The 22,628-nt window shown below is 46.8% G+C and overlaps 1 protein-coding gene across 1 annotated transcript in view; it reads right to left on the reverse strand.

Annotated features, from left to right (window-relative positions):
• tdo2a (tryptophan 2,3-dioxygenase a) overlaps positions 1 to 21,885 on the reverse strand; it is a 103,656-nt gene extending 81,771 nt beyond the window's left edge. The window contains exons 1-4 of the mRNA XM_041178131.1: positions 21,833 to 21,885; positions 16,979 to 17,078; positions 4,440 to 4,551; positions 4,237 to 4,307 (exon numbers count right to left, since the gene is read on the reverse strand). Of these exons, the coding sequence (XP_041034065.1) occupies positions 4,237 to 4,307; positions 4,440 to 4,551; positions 16,979 to 17,078; positions 21,833 to 21,885 (336 nt within the window). The remainder of the gene's footprint in view (positions 1 to 4,236; positions 4,308 to 4,439; positions 4,552 to 16,978; positions 17,079 to 21,832) is intronic.
• Positions 21,886 to 22,628: the final 743 nt, after the last annotated feature.

The raw sequence follows: 22,628 nt of genomic DNA on the forward strand, positions 1-22,628 counted from the left end.
AGAAAATTTGATGCCCAAATGTTTGTTCAGCAAGACAATCTGGGTAAAGTCTGGGCGCCCTTAGTACAGATCAACTGAAAGCTGTAGCTAGAATGATTCAGTTCAAATCACTCAGCAAAATCAAAAGAAAGGAACTAATCCTGGCATAGGTAGAACATCTGGATCTGATGTTGTTGGTAGACCGGGCAGATGTAGAGCTCAGTCATGACTCCGAGCCTCTTCTCCAGCCAATTTCGAGCTGGAAAAGCTTAAATTGGAGCTAGGAGCTCAGGAGAGAGAGAAAGAGAGGGAGGCTGAAGAGAGAGAAAGAAACAAACAAAGGGAAGAGAGAGCAAGGGAACAAGAAAAGGAAAGAGAATTCCAGCTGTGAACATTGGAAATGGAGCTAGCAGCTCAAAGGGAGGGGGAGAGTAGACAACTAACCGCTGTAAGGGAATACCTCTCTCTACCAGCAGGGTCCCCTCTCCCCCTAACCCTGAACCATTCTCTGAGGCTCTCAAGTATGTGAGATTCCTTCCCAAATTTGAAGAGAGTGATGTAGAGTCATTCTTTTTTTTACTACCTTTGAGAAAATAGCAGGACAGTGAAAATGGCAATCAGAGATCAAAATCAATTCAAGGGCAGCTCTCAGGGGGAGCCCAAGAGGTATACTCCATGTTGTCTTTGATATGTCCCTGAATAATGAGCAGACCAAGGCTATCATCCTAAGCACCTACAAGTTATCCCTATAGGGATACTGTCAGCAATTTCAGAACACTCGTAAGAAGCCCACCCAAATCTACATCGAGTTTCAACAAGTCATGTTTGACTGATGGATAAGGTCCTTAAAAACCCCACATTCATTTGAGGGGTTGTGTGAGCTAGTAATGTTGGAGGAATTCAAGAATAGCCTCTCCTGCAATCTATGAATACACCGAGAGGAGCAGAGAATCCTTAGCCAGAGGTACAGCAGTTAGAGCAGACAGCTATGACCTCACCCGTAGGCCTGTAAACTCAGGCAGACCCTTTCCAAACTACACCAATGAGCATTGGAAAGAGAAGCAGGATGATCTCGAAAGGAAAGGACCCCACCCAGAAAAGAAAACACAAAAGAGGGTGTGAGAAGCCCTCCTACAGCCCAAAAGGAGAATTCCTGGAGGCCGGTGTGTTCTCATTGCAACAAAATAGGCCATTCCAGACCCGAATGCTGGAAATTGCGAGGCGAGCCAGTTGGCTGAGTAGGGCTTCACAGGACTACTCCCCTGAAGAACGCCCCAATGGGTAACACAGCAGAGCCACTCGCTACAGAAAGTTACCCTCCTGAGGGCACGGCATTCTGTGTGTCTGAGCCGGGCAAACTCACAGAGAGTTTCCAGAATTATGTCCATTCAGGAACAGTGTCCCTCTACCCATCCAAAAATGTGATCAAGTCCATGCACTGCTCCAGGACACGGTGGCCACTCGGTCCTTAATATTGGAGGGAAGCTTTAACCTACCCCCTGAGTCCTCCATGAAGACCAAAGACCTGATCAGTGGAGTGGGAGGAGGATCTGTGCTTGCACCCCGCCATAAGGTTCACCTAGAATGTGACCTTGTTTCAGGCCCTGTTACCGTAGGAACTGTCACTAAGCTGCCAATAGCAGGAATCGATTCCCTCCTTGGGAACGATTTGGCTGGCAGCCAGGTGCTAGCCAGTGAAAGAAAAGAGGCTAAGACAAGCCTTGGAAAACTTCAGAAGGGAAGAAAGCTTGGGAAGGTCCAGAGGTCCAAAAGGGTAGGATAGCACCCATAGACCTTGAGCTAGAGCTGCTCGAAGGTAGCAAGATCAAAGGCAGGTCAGTAGAATTAAACGGAGTCTAGAGAAGGTCCCTAGAATCCAAAATAGATTTCCCAAAACAAATAGGGACCAGAGAAGTCTTAAGCAGGGAAAGAAATAGTGAGGGAGATGCCTCACCTAGCCGAAAAGCCCAGGTTATTAAGCCCAAAAAGGAAAAGTTTAAGGACTTACTTGAAGTATGGCTGGCAGAAACTTTCTTTCTGGCATTAAATAGGGACAAAGGGAGTCCCCAAAACAATAAACAGTTCGGGAGGGAGATGCTTCCCTCAGTTGAAAAGCCACCAGGGAGGGTAGCTAGAGTTGCATCTCCATTCAAGGGCAGTGCTGTTCTAGGGGACAGGGAACATGTTAGGAGAGTACCCCCTCCAAAGCCAAAGGCACCGGCCAGGAAGCCAGTGATTGATTTCGCTCACCACTTTATGGCACACTTAAAATTGGAGCAGAAAAGTTCCCAAATTGGCCCATAAAGGCTGGCCCAAGTTCAGGGGCCAACTGCCCACCTGTTGCTGTGCCAACGAAAAATACCTATCACCAGAAACCGGAGCTCTCCAGTTGTGCCAGCGCCTGAGCCGGACCCCGAACTGAAATCCCCTAAAGAGGTCAAGGTGCTTTTAAAATACCCCACTCTCCTGACCCTTAGCCAAAACCCAATCTCTGGGTCCAAACACCTGAGCCCCCAGGTTACCAAGTGAACAGGCAGGAGCTAGGCTGGATAAGTGTAGCTCAGCCCCATGATTCCAGGGCCTGGCATTGATACAGTGAGATGTCCAGCAGCCCTCTGCGGATTTTCCAGAGCTGCTTGACCATCACTCACCCCCTGTGTACTAACCACCCTATAAAACCCCCAGACCCTTTCAAAGACACTTAATCATGGGGTTGGAATACCAGACTCCCAACAAAGGGAGCTTGTAGAACTTTTTAGAACATTTTTTTTAGAACTCTAGCACCAAATAGACTTCCCAGGCTGATGAATTTCAAATTCTCCCAAGTCATCAAAACCTCCCACACTCCAGGACCAGATCATGTCCTTGTGGACACCTTGTCCTGAGATTAAGTCACTAATCAAAAATATAGCAGGGCACTGCCATTTCCCCTGCTAACTGTGTGTCTGATGTGCCTGTGTAAAATGAAGAATGCCTGTACACTCCTGCACTGCCTATTCTTCCTTCCCTCAGACCACGTTAACAAAAAATGAAATGAAATGGAAGTCATTTCATTTTTCTCCAAGGGGGGAGGTGTGTCCCAGCCAGAGGACAGGAAAGAATATATATAAATATATCTTCGTCAGCCTGGCCACTTTATAAAATTATTATTTTTATTTTTTTAATAGACAAGGCTTTACCCTAACTAGCCATGACTCATACCAGAGGAATTTCTAACCTTGCACTCATACAATAAAAAAGGGATAAGCAAAAGAAAGGGGTAACAGGGCAGAGACCATGATTAAAAAAAGTTATGGTTTCAGGTGAGTCCAGAGTCCAGAATCAGAAGTCCAGTGGTGTATTCCTTCAGAGGTTAGCAGGCTGAACTGTTACAGGGTGATCCGAATTTCCAGAAGAGAGGACTTCCGTGATGGGAGAAGGCACAAGGAGATGAATTAGTCTTGAAGGCACAGATACAGAAATTCCAATGTTCCAGTACTTCATAGTGTAGACAAGGGCCAAGCACTTCACTTGGTCAGAGCTACTCCCTGTTAGATGATAAAATGGTAGGCTGCCTGGGTTCAGTTCCAAACGGCAATATTACAGGTTCTAACAGCTTGAGAGAGGTCATGTGACATACCTCCTACTTCGTCTTCTGGGCGTTGGACAAAAGATGTATTTTCCCAATTCGGATCCTTGAGGCAGTTAATAGAGGAGTCAGAGTCCCTTTTGTTCTGTGCAAACATACCATCTCCATTGGCCGGAGCTCTGCTTTAGAAATGCATTGGTGCATTTCTTTGGAATTTGATTGGCAGCTGTCACAGGGGACATTTTAGGTGTGTGTAAAATATCTTTAGAGATAACAAGGTCCCTGCATTTTGTGTGTGTGCAAAGTAAGCTGACCCTCTATTTCACCTTTTCTTGAGTTTGTTGTGGGGTTATTAATAGATGATTGGATCACTCTAAACAGAAGTGGGGGAAAACCAAAAACACGGTGGGGGGGGTAGTGAGGTGAGAAATCAGGGCTCTTCAAATTAATCCCCTCTGATACGTAACAGATGTCGATGGACCCTAATCTGTGTATTTAAAAGGACCTACCAGCTTTGGGTGAATGGCTTGCTGTCCAATCGGAAGTGCTGATAAAAATCTGAAGCAGCTGAATCTAGTGCAACATCATAGAATCACACAACACAGAAGGAGGCCATTCATTCACCATGCCTGTGCTGGCTCTTTGAAAAAGCTATCTACAGAAATTAAATACCAATGTAGAATACTCACCTGACCATTCTGAAATATTTCACGAACTGAATCCAATTCCCAAAGAATCTGCTTGAACCACAATTCATAAGCTGCAAATTATATATGTAAAAAATCATTTAAAATTGCCAATAATTTATTATATTAATGCTAAGTTATTCTGTGAATAATTTGAAAATGATCATTGATTTTCTATTATTGATATAATAATGTTAGCAGCTCACCTTGGTGGGTTATAATAAACAGGTGTTCATCATGAATTGTATTTCCTTTCTTCTCACTTTGTAGTTCTTGAGCATTTATTATTTTATCCAACTTTAAAAAAAAGAGTTTGAACTTCAGCACAGAATAGATGATTATGTATGTGCAAAAATAACAATTATATGATTCCATATCTGTTATAGTTTCTGTTTTGTGCTTTATACATTTTAATGGTCATATTAAACTGAAGGAGAGAAAAACTGGAGTTAGGCAGGAAAAAAGGATGATGCTAAGAGAGCATTAGCTAGGATTTCTGTGAGGATTCTCCAATTTATTGCATGGAATTATTAGTGGAAACCGCAGAGGAGTTGCTGCTTATGCTGGGTTGCCAGGGGAAACACTGTGAAAATTCAAGGTCTGTGTTTTCTTCATTTATGTAAACAGAATTTTTAACAAAACAGTTGAATTTTGAAATTAGCTAATTACGTCAAATATGCTTTGTTGACAAAAAAGATCAATGCCGATGGATTAAAGCTGTGGAAATAGGATTCTAATTTTTAACACAGTGGGACACAGGGAGCAAGCAAGAAGCAGACAGCTTTTATCCCCCCTCATTCTAATATGACTTAAAAAATCAAGTTGAGTATTCTGAGAGAAACCAATAAATAGTAGGTTATGGTCAGAGATGAAGCAGCAGGGAGTCGGGAGACAGGCTTGACCATGTGTCAGGAAACTAGACTGCTCCAGGGAGTTTCAGGGAAAAGGCAAGTGCCTTTACAACACTGCTTGTAGACCATGAGGAACAGCAATGTTTGCCCCGAGCTCACCTAACTTATCTGCTTTGCTACCATCCTGCCCTCCTAACCATACACTGTCATAGGATACACTCTGCCCCCCAACTGCCACTACACCACCCATACCCCCAATAAAGTGCCCCAACCAAAGGCCTCCACTCCTGCAAGAATTGGGTACTGGTCCTCCTCATCCCAGGGATCAGATTCCTGCTGAGATCAGATCTTCCCAGAATCCAAAGCCCCAGGATCAGAGAACGGACCACCTCCATGCTCTCACTAATGCAGCAACAAGTTGCTTCCCTGCTCCTATGGAAGAGAACTCCCTGCCCGATAAGGTGCCAAGCTGGTTAATCAGGCAGATTTCCATGTGGGTTTCCAGTGAAAAAGCAAGATAAATTTGAGTGGTTGAAGATACATTTTATTTTGGCTTGTTCACACAGGTTCCAGATCCCCTAAGAGCGGCCATACTGATTTAGCTGTCTGAGAACTGCAAATTACAGTGTGAAAGCACGCAGAAAGCCCGCTAACAAGTGTACATGTAATGAACGGTGACCATTATTTGTTCAGAATTGGCTGCAAAATCCAGGTCATTATGTTTGCTTGGTACCACTTTGCCTTCTTGCTGTTGTTCCCCTACCCACACTCCTACGATCGGATGTGTTGATCGAGATAAGGAAGAAAGTCAATGCTCAGATTCCATTTTTGAAATATAAAAATTGTATCTTTTTAAAAGTTTTTTTTCGTCTTTATTTCTGGATATGTTTCTTGTTCCCTGAGTTATAACCAGGGTGATTATTCAGTCGTGCAAGATAAATTGAATATGAATTTTAGTACTGAATTATGTTTAAAAGTCACGATGCAATTATAATACATGCAATGTATATTACACATATATTAAAAGAATTCAGAAAAGAGGCAGTACAGACACTATTACGAATATATAAAACAATGGGGAGAATTTTTAGCTAGGGACCAAAATAGAGACATAAAATGACGCGTGGTATTTCGGTTAGCAGGCGCGCGCCAGAGTCGGCAGTGCACCCGCCGCCAATTAAAAGGCTTATTAAGGCCATGAACAAGGTAATTGAAATGAACTTTTCACTGCCCATCCTACCAAGCAGGCAAAAAGGCCAAGCGGCCTTTGCTTTTTTTAGAAAACCTCATCCACGGGTGGAGTAAGGTTTCCAGCAGCAAATAAAAATTAAAAAAACACTTTTAAAATTTCATTTATAACATGTCCCTGCTCATTTTATTTCTAATTTTAAAAACTCTTCAGGTGGAAATTTCCCAGAATTGCACTAAGTATGGTAGTGGACCAGTAAAATGGAGCTGACGCCAAATCGTCCCAAACCCACCTCATTATTTATTCACTCCAGTGAAACACCCCATTTCCACGGCGGGAAGGCACTCATTCACCCGCCCACCATCACCCCGCTGTTGCATCATGCTGGCTGCCATGTTTAAAAGGCGCCAACACAGCGCTCATCGCCACCAGCTCCTGCCACTGCCCGGGAGACATGGTCAGCAAAGGAAAAAAGGCTGCAGCTCCCCCCCTCCCCTGCTTCAATGATGGGTCCCTTGAGGAACTGCTGGATGCCGTGGAGATCTGCCAGGATGAGCTTGACCCCTGCTCTGGCCGCAGGATGGGTAGCAATGTCACCAACCCGGCTTGGGAGGCAGTGGCAGCAGTGGTCAGCACAAACATCCTGCAAAAGAGGACAGCCACCCAGTGCTGCAAAAGGATGAATGATCTCCTCCGTTCTCCCAGGTTAAGTCACTTTTCTCACCAATCTCAACTCACACACTCACAAACCCATCACACATCCATAGGGTCCTCCCTCACTGCCAGTTCAAGGGACATCACTATTCACTGTCTCACACTCACCGTCATTGTCCTCAAACCATCCATGGGACCACTCAGCACCCACACAGGTCAGTCACATCTATCATCTGGCCTGGCAGGCATCCTGATACACTCTCTCCATCTCTATCCATGCAGGACAAACTGGCTCACAACAGGATGGAAAGGTTGCAGACAGGTGAAGGGATGCCGGAGATTAAAGTTCTGATAGAACTCGAAAGCAGAGCCATCCAGCTGGCCGTGAGGATCTGGACCGGTCCTGTGCTGACAGTGAGGTCAGCACTGCTGTACCAAGTGAGGATCCAGCAGTGCAACATCCATCAGACAACCATGCTGTGTGTGATGTGTCCTGTTTCACAGGCCACTGCCATGCACTAATTATCTCTCCTTGCTTTCACAGGCACATCTGCCAAACATCCAACAGAGTCCATGACCCAGAGCTTCCAACCGAGCCCTGAAGGAACCTCTGAAGAGGAATCTGAAGGCACCTTCCCTGAAGTCCCAGCACAGTGCTCACCCAGATCCTTCACCAGCTCAGAGGCACACACCTCGATGGGACCCAGCTTTAGAGTAGCCTCGGGATCACAATCTGGTGAGCACATCACACTTTCTGATCCACAGTAGGCGGAGGCAGGGACTTCCCAAGTCCCCGGCACTTGGAGGACTGCTGGAGGCCAGAGCATTGCGGAGTCCAAGTCAGATGATGAGCCTCTGGACTCAGTCATGTCACAGTTTCTGGAGCTGCAAAGGCAAGTTAGGGAACAACAGGAAGAGATGTCTACTGCACTCCTCAGGTTGCAAGGCATGATGGAGGAGTCCGACCGTCTTCAGGCTGAGGTGATAGTGCCGGCATTGCAACGCACCAAGGTCAACACTGGCAGGATGGCGGCCGCCGAGGAGACCTTGGTACAGGATGTCACTCCTGTACTGCTGCGCGGGCTCAACTCCATCGCTGATGCCATTGTTGGCCTCCAACAGTCTGTACGCGAGATGGGTGCTGGGCACCTCTATCTCACTCCAGCTACCCCCTCCCCTCATGGAGTCAGCCAGGGGCCCTCAGGCACCAGTAGGGAGGAGGATCAGCAGGTGCAAACTCCTGGGCCACCCACCCAGGTGACTCTGGGAATGACCAGCCCATCCGAATCTCCGCTTCCTGCACCCTCTGCAGCTCCAGCTCCACAAGCCAAAGAGGGTGCCACTGCTACACAGCTGTACGCTAAAAGCAGGCCAGAGCCCACCAAGTCTCAGCCGTCCAGAGGACGTCTGCCAAAGTCATCACAGACAAGGTGTTGTAGTCAGTAGGCTGCTTCCACGTCCGCTGTAGAGGTAGCACCAAACATAGTGACATGGGTTAGGAAAGTTAAGTAAAAGTAATTGCACAGCCTGGCCAGAGGTATTGATCACTTGTACATACTGTTCACTATTGTCAATAAACTCCCAAGAATGTCTCCCTGCCTATGGCTCCTTGTGCTGATGAGCAGTGTTCATGACACTCAGGTGTGAAACCTTTCTGCACAAGATAAAGGCAGGTGTCTCAGTCCAGGTCCTCTTCCCTGTGCTCTGTGCAGCCTTCAGGCCAAAGTGATGGTCCAACCTCACACTCCCTGGAAACATTACTGATGTCTGCACCTCGGTGGTGCTGGTCATTGCTGCCAGAATGTAGTGGAAAGGTGCCACAGAGTTCTCTTATACTGTCTGTGTGCTCTCAGCACCTGTAATGTGGGGCTGGCCCCATCACACCAGCATCTGGAGGGCTCAGGTGGTGAAGGCGGACACAGCATCAGATACATCCAAAGATTCATAGCTGCATCTCTGAGATGACCCTGATCATGGAGCGCAAGCCCTCGGCCAAAAAGGATTCAAACATTCTCAGAGGCTATGCGAAGATCTATGGAGTGTCCTCATTGCATCTTGTCATCATCCTCCTGCGATCATGCGGCTATTAGGCCCTCCACTGCATCTCCATGACAGGAGCCTTATCACAGAGGGTATTGGCGCTGCCATAAGACAGACTGGAGTCAAACGTTGACAACTGCAACATGAGGATCTATGGGGACACCTCACTGCATGTCTTCGTCATCCTCCACAAATCTGGCAGCTATGAGGGCCTCCTGAGCACGCCTGCCTCATTGAGCCAATGCGAGAGTCTCATTCCCGTCATTGTCACCACTGAGGACCCCCTCATCCTCATCCCCATCAGGGTCCTTCTCATTCAAGGAGACCTCCAGCTTCTTCATCTCCTCCTCAGCCAGCATGTCTCCCTGTTGCAGCGCCAGGTTGTAAAGGGCACAGCTGATGATGACAATGTGTGATATTCTCTGTGGACTGTATTGAAGTGCACCACCAGAACGGTCCAGGCACCAGAACCGCATCTTCAGCATCCCAATGGTCTGCTCCACCAAGTTGCAAGTTGCAGCATGAGCCTCATTATACCATCTCTCTGCTGAAGTCTGAGGCCACCACGCAGGTGTCATCAGCCACGTCCCCTGCGGGTAGCCCTTGTCCTTGAAGAGCCATCCCTGCAGCCTCTGTGGACCCTGGAAGACTTCTGGGATCTGCAAGCGACTCAGGATATAGCTGTTGATGAGATAGGGAGATGAGCCTTGCAGGAAAGACAGTGGAACAGCAATGGCAGGAGTTTCTGAGAGTAATTTGGGAGACACAGCAAAAATTCATCCCTAGGAAGAAGAAGCATACTAAAGGGAGGACGAGGCAACCATGGCTGACAAGGGAAGTCAGGGACAGCATAAAAGCTAAGCAGAAAGCATATAATGCAGTGAAGAGCAGTAGGAAACCAGGGGATTGGGAAGCCTACAAAGACCAACAGAGGACAACTAAAAAAAGAAATAAGGAGGGAGAAGATTAAATATGAGGGTAAGCTAGCCAGTAATATAAAAGAAGATTGCAAGAGTTTTTTTTTTAGATATATAAAGGGTAAGAGAGAGGCAAAAGTGGACATTAGGCCACTGAAAAATGATGCTGGAGAAGTAATAATGGGGAACAAAAATGGCGGAGGAACTAATTAGGTACGTTGCGTCAGTCTTCACGGAGAGAGACATGAGTAACATCCCCAAAATTCAAGAGAGTCGGGGGGGCAGAGGTGAGTATGGTGGCCATTACCAAGGACAAGGTGCTAGGAAAACTGAAAGGTCTTAAGGTGAATTAATCACCTGGACGAGATGGATTACACCCCAGAGTTCTGAAGGAAATAACTGAAGAGGTAGTGGAGGCGTTAGTGGTGATCTTTCAGGAATCACTGGAGTCAGGGAGGGTCCCAGAGGACTGGAAAATCGCTAATGTAAACCCCCTGTTTAAGAAGAGAGTGAGGCAAAAGACGGGAAATTACAGGCCGATTAGCCTGACCTTGGTCGTTGGTAAGATTTTAGAGTCCATTATTAAGGATGAGATTTCAGAATACTTGCAAGTGCATGATAAAATAGGGCAAAGTCAGCATGGTTTCATCAAGGGGAGGTCATGCCTGACAAATCTGTTAGAATTCTTTGAGGAGGTAATGAGCAGGTTAGACAAAGGAGAGCCAATGGATGTTACCTACTTAGAGTTCCAGACGGCCTTTGACAAGGTGCCGCACAGGAGGCTGCTCAGTAAGATAAGAGCCCATGGTGTTAGAGGCAAGGTACTAGCATGGATAGAAGATTGGCTGTCTGGCAGGAGGCAGAGAGTGGGGATAAGGGGGTCCTTCTCAGGATGGCGGCCGGTGACTAGTGGACTTCCGCAAGGGTCAGTGTTGGGACCACAGCTTTTCAGTTTATACATTAATGATCTAGATGAAGGAACTGAGAGCATCCTGGCTAAGTTTGCAGATGATACAAAGATAGGTGGAGGCAGGGAGGCTGCAGAAGGATTTAGACAGGTTAGGAGAATGGGCAAAGAAGGAATACAACGTGGGGAAGTGTGAGGTCATGCACTTTGGTAGGAAGATTAGAGGCACAGTCTATTTTCTAAATGGGGAGAGAATTCAGAAATCTGGAGTGCAAAGGGACTTGGGAGTTCTAGTCCAGGATTCCCTTAAGATTAATTTGCAGGTTGAGTTGGTAGTTAAGAAGGCAAATGCAATGTTGGCATTTATTTCGAGAGGACTAGGGATTTGTTGCTGAGGCTTTATAAGGCCCTGGTCAGACCACATTTAGAATATTGTGAGCAATTTAGGGCCCCGTATCTCAGGAAGGATGTTCTGGCCCTAGAGAGGGTCCAGAGGAGGCTCACGAGAATGATCCCAGTAATGAAAGGCTTAACATATGAGGAACATTTGAGGACTCTGGGTCTATACTCGATGGAGTTTAGAAGGATGAGTGGGGGATCTGATTGAAACTTACAGAATACTGAAAGGCCTGGATACAGTGGATGTAGGGAAGATGTTTCCATTAGTAGGAGAGACTAGGACCCGAAGGCACAGCCTCAGAGTAAAGGGAAGACCTTTTAGGACAGAGATGAAGGGAAACTTTTTTAGCCAGAGAGTGGTGAATCTATGGAATTCATTGCCACAGAAGGCTGTGCAGGCCAGGTCATTGAATGTATTTAAGACCGAGATAGATAGGTTCTTGATTGGTAAGGGGATCAAAGATTATGGGGAGAAGACAGGAGAATGGGGTTGAGAAACTTATCAGCCATGATTGAATGGCAGAGCAGACTTGATGGGCCAAATGGCCTGATTTCTGCTGCTATGTCTTATGGTCTGTTGGTCTTATGGTGTTGTGCACATTCCCTGGAAACCATACACACATCTATGGGATGTGTTCCTGGTGGCCGCATACCAGCTGCACATTCAGTGAGTGGAAGCCCTTGCAGTTGATGAAGTCCATTGAGTGTAGTGACGAAGACCCGAGCACCCCGCGAGTGCAGTCAATTGCACCCTGCACCTGTGGGAACCCCGACATCAGGGCGAATCCAATGAACAATGACGAATCCTGGCTGTACTTGTTCCGAACGAAATGCACAAAGTTGTGTGCCATGGAGAAAGTGACATCTGTGACTTCATGGATGCATTTGTGGGTGTCAGTTAATGATATCCCACTGAGGTCACCTGTGGAATCCTGAAAGGAGCCACTGGCATAGAAATAGAGCACCATGGTCACTTTCACAGCCACTGGCAGTGGATGCCCTCCATGTCTTCTTGGTTCCAAGTTCTGCAGTAAGTGGCAGATGTGAGCCACGAAGTCCTTAGGCATGTGCAGTCATCAGCGACACTGGTTCTCAATCATCTGCAGGAATGACAGTTGGTGTCTGTAGACCCTGGGTGTCGCTAGGCGCCGACCAGCCATAACTCGCTGTTGGCAGTGTGTGCGGGAGCCATTGCTGCCCCTTCTTCATGATGTTGCTGCTCCTGCCTTTGCACAGCCAGGAGCCTCAGTCCATCTCTCTCCCATGGACTCTGTAGGCCATCAGGCATACAGCTAGGTCACCAGGATCCATGATCCTGATATGGTCCTCCCGTAGCATGAAAGAGAGAGAGAGACATGGTTATCATGGCTGTACTTAGCACCTTCCCTGGCCCTGTGTGACCGCCCCTTAATGTTTCCTGGAGAGTGCTGGTCACCCCTTGGATGGCCAGAGATGAGTGCACTTCATGGCTGCCCTGTCAGCCTGCGACGCGGGAGACACTGGCCCAAACCCAGATGCTGGGATCGCAATGGGCTGTGAGCGCCTCCATCAGTGACTGCTACATGGCCAGTGTTAGTGAGGAGATTGTATAACATGTGCAGACTTACTGTTTTGCAGTCCAATAAAGTGGTGGCAGACTTATCTCTTATCTCTTCAGCTATTTCCTTCAGAACTCTGGGGTGTAATCCATCTGCTCCAGGTGATTTATCCACCTTCAGGCCTTTCAGTTTTCTTAGCACCTTCTCCTTGGTAATGGCCACCATACTCACCTCTGCCCCCCGACTCTCTTGAACTTTGGGGATGTTACTCATGTCTTCCACCGTGAAGACTGACGCAAAGTACCTATTCAGTTCCTCCGCCATTTTTGTTCCCCACTACTACTTCTCCAGCATCATTTTCCAGCGGCCCAATATCCACTTTTGCCTCTCTCTTACTCTTTATATATCTAAAAAAACTCTTGCAATCTTCTTTTATATTACTGGCTAGCTTACCCTCCTATTTAATCTTCTCCCTCCTTATTTCTTTTTTAGTTGTCCTCTGTTGGTCTTCATAGGCTACCCAATCCCCTGGTTTCCCACTGCTCTTTGCCGCATTGTATGCTTTCTCTTTAGCTTTTATGTTGTCTCTAATTTCCCTTGTCAGCCATGGTTGCCTCGTCCTCCCTTTAGTATGCTTCTTCTTCCTAGGGATGAAGTTTTGCTGTGTCTCTCAAATTACTCCCAGAAACACCTGCCATTGCTGTTCCACTGTCTTTCCTGTTAGGCTCATCTCCCAGTCAGTTCTGGCCAGCTCCCCCTTCATGCCTCTGTCATTGCCTTTATTCAACTGTAATACAGTTGCATCTGATTCCAGCTTTTTCCTCTCAAATTGCAGGGTAAATTCTATCATATTATGGTCACTTCCTCCTAAGCGTTCCTTCACATTAAGCTCCCTTATCAAATCTCCCTCATTACACATCACTAAATCTAGAATTGCCTGTTCCCTAGTGGGCTCCACCACAAGCTGCTCCAAAAAGCCATGTCTTAGACATTCCACAAATTCCTTTTCTTGGGATCATCTACCAACCTGATTTTCCCAGTCTACGTGCATATTGAAATCCCCCAATGATCACTGTAACCTTGCCTTTCTTACATGCTACTTCTATCTCCTGGTGTATCTTGTGCCCACATCCTGATGATTGTCATTTTCCTGAGTTCCTCCCTACCATCCATTTCCTGATTTACAGCTGCTTCTGGGATGTTACTTGCACCCTATATAGTGAGGGCTGATGCAAAATACCCATTTAATTCATCTGCCATTTTCTTGTTTTCAATTATCAAGTTTCCAGACTCACTTTCTATAGGACCAATGCTCACTCTGTTAACGCATTTCTTTTTTAAAATATTTATAGGAACTCTTACTACCTGTTTTTACATTTCTGGCTAGCTTTCTCTTGTACTCTAATTTTTCCTTCCTTATTAATCTTTTAGATATCCTTTGCTGTTCCTTATGTTCTGTCCAAATTTCATGGAGATGCCTCAGAGAAATTAAGTGGATAATAAATGTTTCTGAAAAATAAAGTTAAAATTGAATTAAACATGTACCCTCATGTGACCGTGTCACATAAGCTGGGACATGTTTGTGAAATGTACAAAATGTATTTTTAAATTTTATAAAACCTTCAGGAAACATTATCCTCTCCATGGATGAAGTTTCCTGGAAAATGTGAAGGCTGCTTGGGCTCTTCGCCTGCCCGCCAACCTTAAGGTTGGATGGACAGCATTATTCATAAGGTCAATTGCTTTCTTAATGGCCTTAATAGGTCAATAAGGGAAATTTAGGGCCAATATAATAAAGTAATATAAATAGTCCAAAGTATAATAGAGTTAACATAAGGGAAGAAGAGTTAAGGCATGGCAGGGCAGCTCAGTAGAGTGGAATGTGTGTCCTGTAATATGTGCGAAGTCATTGGAAGCTACCGGTGTCCTAGACGACCACATGTGCAGAAACTTGTCAGCTGCAGAAACTTGAGCTCCAGGTTTAAGAGCCTGACCGGTGGCTGGATTCATTGTGGTGCACCTGCAAATCTGAGAGCTACGTGGATAGCACATTCAGAAAGGTGGTCACGCTGTAGCTTAAGGGCCTGGAGACAGAGAGGGAATGGGTGACCACCAGGTTGTCCAAGAGAAGTAGGCTGGTAGTGCAGGAGTCCCCTGGGGCCCTGCTCACAAGTTGTTTTTCCGTTTTGGAAGCTGGTGAGGGTGTTGGTTCCTCAGAGGATTGCAGATAGAGCCAGGTTTGTGGCACCACGAACAGCTTGTCTGTACAGGAGGTGAGGAAGAAGAAAGAAAGAGCTATAGTGATAGCAAGACCTCTAATGTAGTAATCTCCAGATTACTCCCAATGCCACGTGCGAGTGAGTACAGAATTAGGAGGATAAGGCAGATGAATGCGTGGCTGGAAAGATGGTGCAGGAGGGAGGGCTTTAGATTCCTGGGATACTGGAACTCGCTTTGGGGAAGATGCTATCTGTACAGGCCGGATGGGTTGCACCTGAACGGAGCCGAGGCTGAGTTCCTTGTTTTGCTAGTGCTGATGGGAAGGCTTTCAACTAACTCGGCAGGGCTATGGGAACCAGGAAATAATATTAGAAAGATACACCAGGGGCAGAAATTTTCGCTCAGCGGGGGTGGGTTGGGGCGGTCGGGAAGACGACATCCGCCCATGATTGGCACCAGACCGCCATTTCATACTAATAGGCCAATTAGTATGGCTACTAATAGCGCTACTTGTGCTGGGGGGGGGTGGGGGAGGTGGAGGGCAAGGAGGCCAAGCACGAACTTGGTGCATGCGTGCGAGTGATCGCTTCATAATCTCCCTGAGGCATGGAGCTGCCTCAGGAGAACAAAGAGATATGAAAAAAATAAATGAATAAAAATGTAATGCAACATGTCCCCTCATGACTCTGTCACATGAGCAGGGACATGTTATGAGTGAAAAATGAAAGTTTTTAAAAAAATTTTATTTGCTTTTGGAAACTTCATCCCACCCGTGGATGAGATTTCCAAAAAGATACAAAGGCCACTTCACCTTTTTGCCTGCCCACCAACCAGTAGGCAGCGAAAAATTTAAGTTAATTGATTACTTAATGGCCTTAACAGGCCTTTTAATTTAATTTAATTTAATTTTAATTATCGGTGGACGTGTTGCTGACTCCGGCACGCACCCGCCAATTGAACTAAAGCGCTCGGCAGACGTCAATGTGTGCCATTTCACGCTCGAGCGGGTCAGGCACGTACCTGCCCACCAAGCGAAAATTTCTGCCCCAGGGTGCACAAAATACTGGGAGAGACAGATAGCACTAGTATAGAGAATAGTAAGTTAGTAGGTAAAGTCAGGGTGAGGGAGCAAGTAACAAAATCTAAATCAGGGTTACCAAGCATGTATGTGAATGCACAGAGTATAGTAAATAAGTTTGGTGAGTTACCGGTACAGATTGCCACGTGGAAATATGTTGTTGTGGTGATAACAGAGACCTTGCTAAGGAAGGGCAGAACTGGGTGTTAAATATTCCCATGTATAAGGTGTTCAGAAGAGACAGGATAGGAAGGAAAGGTGGAGGGGTGGCAGTATTGGTTAAGGAGAGCATTGCAGTGCTGGAGGATGTCCCAGAGGGTTCAAGGACAGAATTAATTTGGCTAGAGCTAAGGAACAAAAAGAGCGCAATTACATTGCTCGGTATAGTCTACAGACTGCCAACTAGTGAGAAGGACATAGAAGAATAAGTCTGCAGGGAAATTATAGAGAGATGCGGCTTTTATACAGCAGTTATAATGGGGACTTTAATTACCCAAATGCAGACTGGGACTGTGGGAGCGTAAAGGGCAGAAAGGGGCAAAAGTTCCTAAATTATGTTCAGGAAAATTTTCTACAGCAGTACATGCCCAATCCAACAAGAAAAGATGCACAGTTGAATTGATTTGGAAAAGAATCAAATGTGATGTGAGAAAAAATCTTTTTCACACAACGAGTGGATCGGGTCTGGAATGCACTGCCTGGAAATGTGGTGGAGGCAATTCAATCAAGGCATTCAAGAGGACATTAGATGATTATTTGAACAAAAACAATATGCAAGGTACGGGGAAAAGGCAATGCAATGGCACTAGGTTATACTGCAGATTTGGGGAGATGGTGCAGACATGATGGGCCAAATGGCCTCTTTCTGTGCCATTAAAATCCTATGATTCTGTGAAGTTAAAAAGGTTGAATTGGCTAAGGGATAATGTTGCAATAAAATCCTTAAACAAACCTGCAGATAGTCCCTGTATATTATTCCTCCTTTACTGGCTTTGTTTGTTCCATCTTGTGATGTGTCACTGTTATCCTGCAGGTCTGAAGGAAATGCACGTCTGAAAGAAATAGTAATATAATGTGGTTATCTATTGTATACTGGAATATCCTTCTGAATAGTGGGCATTCTAATTGAATCTTTAACCTCCATTCCCTCTCCAAAGTCCTTGAATACACTGTTGCCTCACTAATCTATTCCTACCTTTTCATACAAACTCCATGTTTTTCTCCCTCCAATCAGGTTTCTTTTGCTGCCACGGTACCAAAACAGCTCTTATAAAAGTCACAAATAATATCCTTTGTGATTGGGACAAAGGTAAATTTTCCATCTTTGTCTTTTATGACCTGTCTGCAACCTTTAACATAGTTAACCGCACCATCCGACTCCAAAACCTCTCCGCTGTGGTCCAGCTGGGGTGAGACTGCTCTCACAATGTTTCATTCTTATCTAGATAATTATAGCTCAAGAATCACTAGCAATAGTTTTTCTGCCTGCCTGGACACAACTACCTCTGGTGTCCCCTGAGGACCTATGCTGGCCCGTTACTTTTCCTCGTCTATATGCTGCCCTTTGGCAACATCATCCTAAGGCACAGTGTTAGTTTTCAGATTTATGCTGGTGATACCCAGCTCTACTTCACCCCCAGCTCTCTCTTTACTTCTCCATTATGGCTAAATTATCAGGCCGCTTACCAACATCCAGCTTCCCCCAATTAAATATTGAGGAGGCTGAAACCATTGTTTTCAGTCCCTGCTCCAAACTCCGTTCCCTCGTTACTGGCTCCACCCTCTCCCTGGCAACAGTCTGAGATCAAGCCAGCATGTTCACAGCCTTGATGGCATATTTGATCCCTCGGAAAGAATTTTATGCTTGACATGCAGGCACGCGTCTGACACACCAGAGCGTAAAATGACGCGCGATGACATCGGGCGTGCACTCACGCGATATTTATTCGGCGGGCGCATACCAGAGTCAGCTGCGCACCCGCCAATAATTAAAAGGTCTATTAAGGCCATTAACAAGCTAATTAAATTCAGTTCTACGCTGCCTGACCAACCTTACAGTTGGCGGGCAGGTGAAAAGGCCAAGTGGCCTTTACATTTTTTAGGAAACCCCATCCACGAGCGGGATGAGGTTTCCTAAAGCAAAGTAACATTAAATAAAAACTTTATTTTGGAATTAAAAACATATCCTGTCTCATGTGGTGGATTCACATGAGGAACATGATTTATTAAATTTTTACTGTCTTTATTAACTTTTTTAAAATGAGCTCCGTGCCTCAGGGAGACAAGCACTATTTTGCGCTCATGCGTGAACTGCGCACTGGGCCTGGCTCTCCCTCCTCCCCCCCGGCCACACAGGCAGTGCTCAGCGCTGCCACTCATGATCCATACAGGGCGGTGCGGAGCTGATAGCGCGTGGCTCGTCCGGCCCCACTGAGCGCCCCTGCTAAGGGCAGAATCCTGCCCCTCGATGAGCTTCCAATCTAATATTCAAGCCATCGTTAAGACAGCCTATTTCCAACTCTGGATGTCACCTAACCTCACCCCTGTCTCAGCTCATTTGCTGCTGAAACCTTTGTTCATGCCTTTGTTACCTCTTGACTCAACTATTCCAACTCAGTCCTAGCTGGTTTCCCACATGTCGCCCTCCAAAACCTTGGGGTCAGGCAAAACTCAGCTGTGTCTAAACTTGTAGCAAGGTCCATTCTCCTTCCACCGCTGTGCACGCTGGCTTACATTTGGCTCAGGGTCAAGCAGTGTGTTGACTTTAAAATTCTCATTCTTGTTTTCAAATCCCTTCATGGCCTTGCCCCTCTCTCTCTGTAATCTTTTCCAGCTCCACAATCTTCTGAGATATTTGTGCTCCTCCAATTCTGGCCTCTTGGGGCAGAATGTTACAGCAGTGGGGGGGCTGGGGGGGTGGGTGGGGGGGGGGGGGGGGGGGGTGCGGGTAGCAAGCAGGGGTGCTCACCAAGCCCCACCCCCGAAGCAAAGTTGGTGTGGAGCCGACCAACTCCACACCAGTCTGCCCCACAGCCATAAAGCATCTGATTGGCCAGCAGCTCCATCAGTCCCAGCAATGCCAAGAGTGCATTAGTGGGCATCACCGGGACTGCAACAAGAAGCAGAAGAAGGTCCACTGGATCCCTGGAAACAGGTCTTGGGCAGGGAGGATTTGGGCAGGTTAGGGGTGGAGGTGGTGGATTTAAGGAAGCAACTGGTAAGGAAGAAATGGGGACGGGTTCTATATTAGGGGGGCCACCCCCAATCCACAAAGAGCAGACCCCTGAAGATAACTGTCACCCCTTCCTTCCCGTCCTTTAAAGAATTATATTTAAAAATCAGGCCATCCACTCTCGCCCGACTGCCCATGCCAGCCATTTTATGATGTGGGCAGCGTATTATCAGGGTCAATTGGATTGGTAACAAGTCTAATTGGCCCTTGATTATCTATTTAAATAAAGTGGGTGGGCTGCCGATTTTGGCACTGCCCACCTCCCGTATTATTTGGGTGAGCTTGGGGTGGGTGGGAAAGTGGCCCTATCTTATGTACCCCACCCCTGAAACATACCCATTGGGGGCATGTAAAATGCAGCCCCTGTGCATTCCCATTGTTCCACCATTGGTGGCTGTGCCTTCAATTACCTAGCCCGAAGCTCTGGAATATCCTCCCTCCACTTCTCCGTCTCTCTAACTCACTTTTCTCCTTTAAAGCACTTCTTTGACAAAACTTTTGATCGTCTGTCCTGACGCTGTTTTATGTGGTTTAGTGTCACATTTTGTTTTCTAATGCTTGGGATGTTTCATTACATTAAAAGCACTCTATAAAGTTAAGTTGTTTTTGTTGCTTGTCTGTGTCAAGGTAACAATTAGAGCCTAACTCTTTCCCTCTAATTTAAAAAAGAACAAATAAGAATCAAAACTAATCTAATCAGTTAACAACTATCTATTTCCACATTCTATTTTCCTTCAGAAAATATACCAACAGTCACCGAAATTGAGGTCCAAAGTTGCACAATTACCAAAAAAAAAACACAGTTAAAATCTAGCATACAGATTTTGAAGTTTTCCAAATTACATTCTCATATGTTCAAGATTAAAGTAAAACTTACTGTAATTCACCCCCTCGGAATGGACACCCACTCATGGTCTTGTTTATTCAGCCAGTCCCACACCGATGCCTCTTGATCTTGCTGCCTTTTCAACAAATTTGTGCAAATATTTCCTTTTTCCTTTTAAAAGGGGCTCTCCATCTGTCCTGACCAATCAACAGCAGATCCTCTGTGTGTGTGAGGAAATCAAATTTACTACACAAATATTAAGAGAAAGATAGGTTACACAAACTTCAGTCAACTCCCAGATCAGTCCACAAAAATAAAGTTATTGACAAACACTTTAACATACAACCTATGAGAAGGGCCCTGTGTGGTCATCCCTCTTCTTCCTGATATTGGCAATTCTTATTGTACAAATGCACATATATTAATATGTGTTAACAAAAAGTCATTTCGTACCTTTTTAAAAAGATTTGCTTTAGTAAATGATAGGCTATAAACTGTATGATATTGGCACATAACTTCCAGGGTATCATAACTGGTCATAAGTGGAGGATACATCAAAGACGTGCTGGGCAACACCACTATCCCTCCACCCCGGAACCTAGAGGTCCCCAGAGAAGGACTGCCCGACAATTGCTTGGGAAGTTCAAACTTCCATTGGGCAATTACCCTGCAATCGGAACCACCTGAAACTACGATTTAATTCGTAAACTTCGGATGGTTCTGACTATCTTACAGTAATAGTTGCCCAGAAAAGCTTAGAAGAATTAAAACCACTTCTAACTCTTGGGTGAATACAGTACTGACCCCCCCTCCAACCCCAACACCCCACAAGACTCACCCCACCGGACCCACGGACCACCTATTCCTCCCCATTGACCAACCCCCTCACTGACCACCTCCATATTCACCTAACACCCACCCTTCCATTGACCACCCCACCGCCACACTGACAACTCTCCCACATCGGCTGATGCCTCCATTGATCACCCGACCCCACGACTGACCACCCGACATTCCCCACTGACCACCCAATCCACCCCCACCGACTGCCCCCACCACCCAACCCCCCCAAAACCAACCTCCAACCAACCCCCTGACCAACACCCAATCACTGATCACCTGGCCCCCACTCCCTACTGACCAACTCCCCTCCTACTGACCCCCCACCCAACCCCCAATGACCACCTGACACCCCCCTGACTGACCAACTGACCCCCACAACCACTTGATCCCCCAAACCACCCAGCCCAATCCTGGCACCGCCACACCTTCCCAATCCTACCCACTCACCTTACAAACCTATCTTTTCCTTGGCTTCTGAAAGTGGACCTATAAACTTACCTGTTTTACGACAGCTAGTGAGATAAAAAAGGGGGTGTAGCTTCCTTACCTCTGACTCTACAGCCCTGGACTGAAGGCCTCAGTAGTGTAGGCGAATTGAATGCCAAAGTAGTGGCACTGAACATAACCAGGTGGAGAGAGATGCCTGCAGAGCATGAGTGGCAAAGGCAGACAGCAGTCAGGATGGGGCCTACTGCTACCCACAGAGAACAGCAGGCAGCACTCCCCACTTGCCTAGATGAGTTCAGCTCCTACAACACTCAAGAAGATTGACACCGTCCAGGACAAAGCAGCTTGCTTGACCGGCACCCCATGGGGATGCCTGAATTCCGCGAAGCTGCAATTAGAGTCGGATTCCCACTCCTTTCCTACATTCCTACCTCAAAATCCTTTCGATCTTATCTCACCTGACCTTCCAATTCAGGCCAGGTGAGAACTGTGCTGGGTAGCGCGCCCCCATTGTCGAGGGCTGCAGAGTCGAATGGCCCCTTTTTTACATCACTAGTTGCCATAAATCGGGTAGGTTTAAAGGTCCAGCCACTTTCAAGCCAGGGAGAAGGTAGGTTTGTAAGGTAACTTGGTAGAGCTTTGACAGTGGGGAGGTGGCGGGGAATCGGGGCAGGGGGCTGTCAGGTTGTGTCAGGCAGTCAGATGGAGGAGGGCAGTCAGGGGGAGAGGCGGTTGGGTGGTTGGGGTGAGGGGAAAGGGTCGAGGCAGTTAGATAGTTGGTAGCGGAAGGGGGAGGGCAGTCAGCGGGAGGGTTGTTGGTGGGGGTTGGGTAGTGGATGTGGCATGAGCAGTCTAGGGGGTGTTGGACAGTCGAGGGGATGGAGACGGAAAGCTGGGGGCCGGAGGGTTCAGGCAGTTGGGGAATGGTTGGGGGGGAGTGGTGCCAGACAGGCGGGGGGTGTCAGACAGTCAGGGGAGTAGGGGTTGAGCAGTCAGCAGAGCTTAGGTAGTCGGGGGGTTAGGTTGAGCAGTTGTGGTGGGGGGGGGGTCGGGCTGTTGAGGGGGTGTCGGACAATAGGGGAAAAGGCAGTCAGAAGTGTCGGGTAGTTGGTGGGGGTTGGACAGTCAGGGAGGGGAAGGTTGGGCTGTCGGGGGGGAAACAGTTCAAGGGGCAATCAGACAGTTGGGTGGGGGTGACAACTGGGGGATTTGCGACAGGCAGGGAGTAGGGTCAGGCAGTCGGTGGGGTGGTGG

The sequence above is a fragment of the Carcharodon carcharias genome, chromosome 1 (assembly GCF_017639515.1).
Source record: "Carcharodon carcharias isolate sCarCar2 chromosome 1, sCarCar2.pri, whole genome shotgun sequence".
In the NCBI taxonomy this organism is placed as follows: Eukaryota; Metazoa; Chordata; class Chondrichthyes; order Lamniformes; family Lamnidae; genus Carcharodon; species Carcharodon carcharias.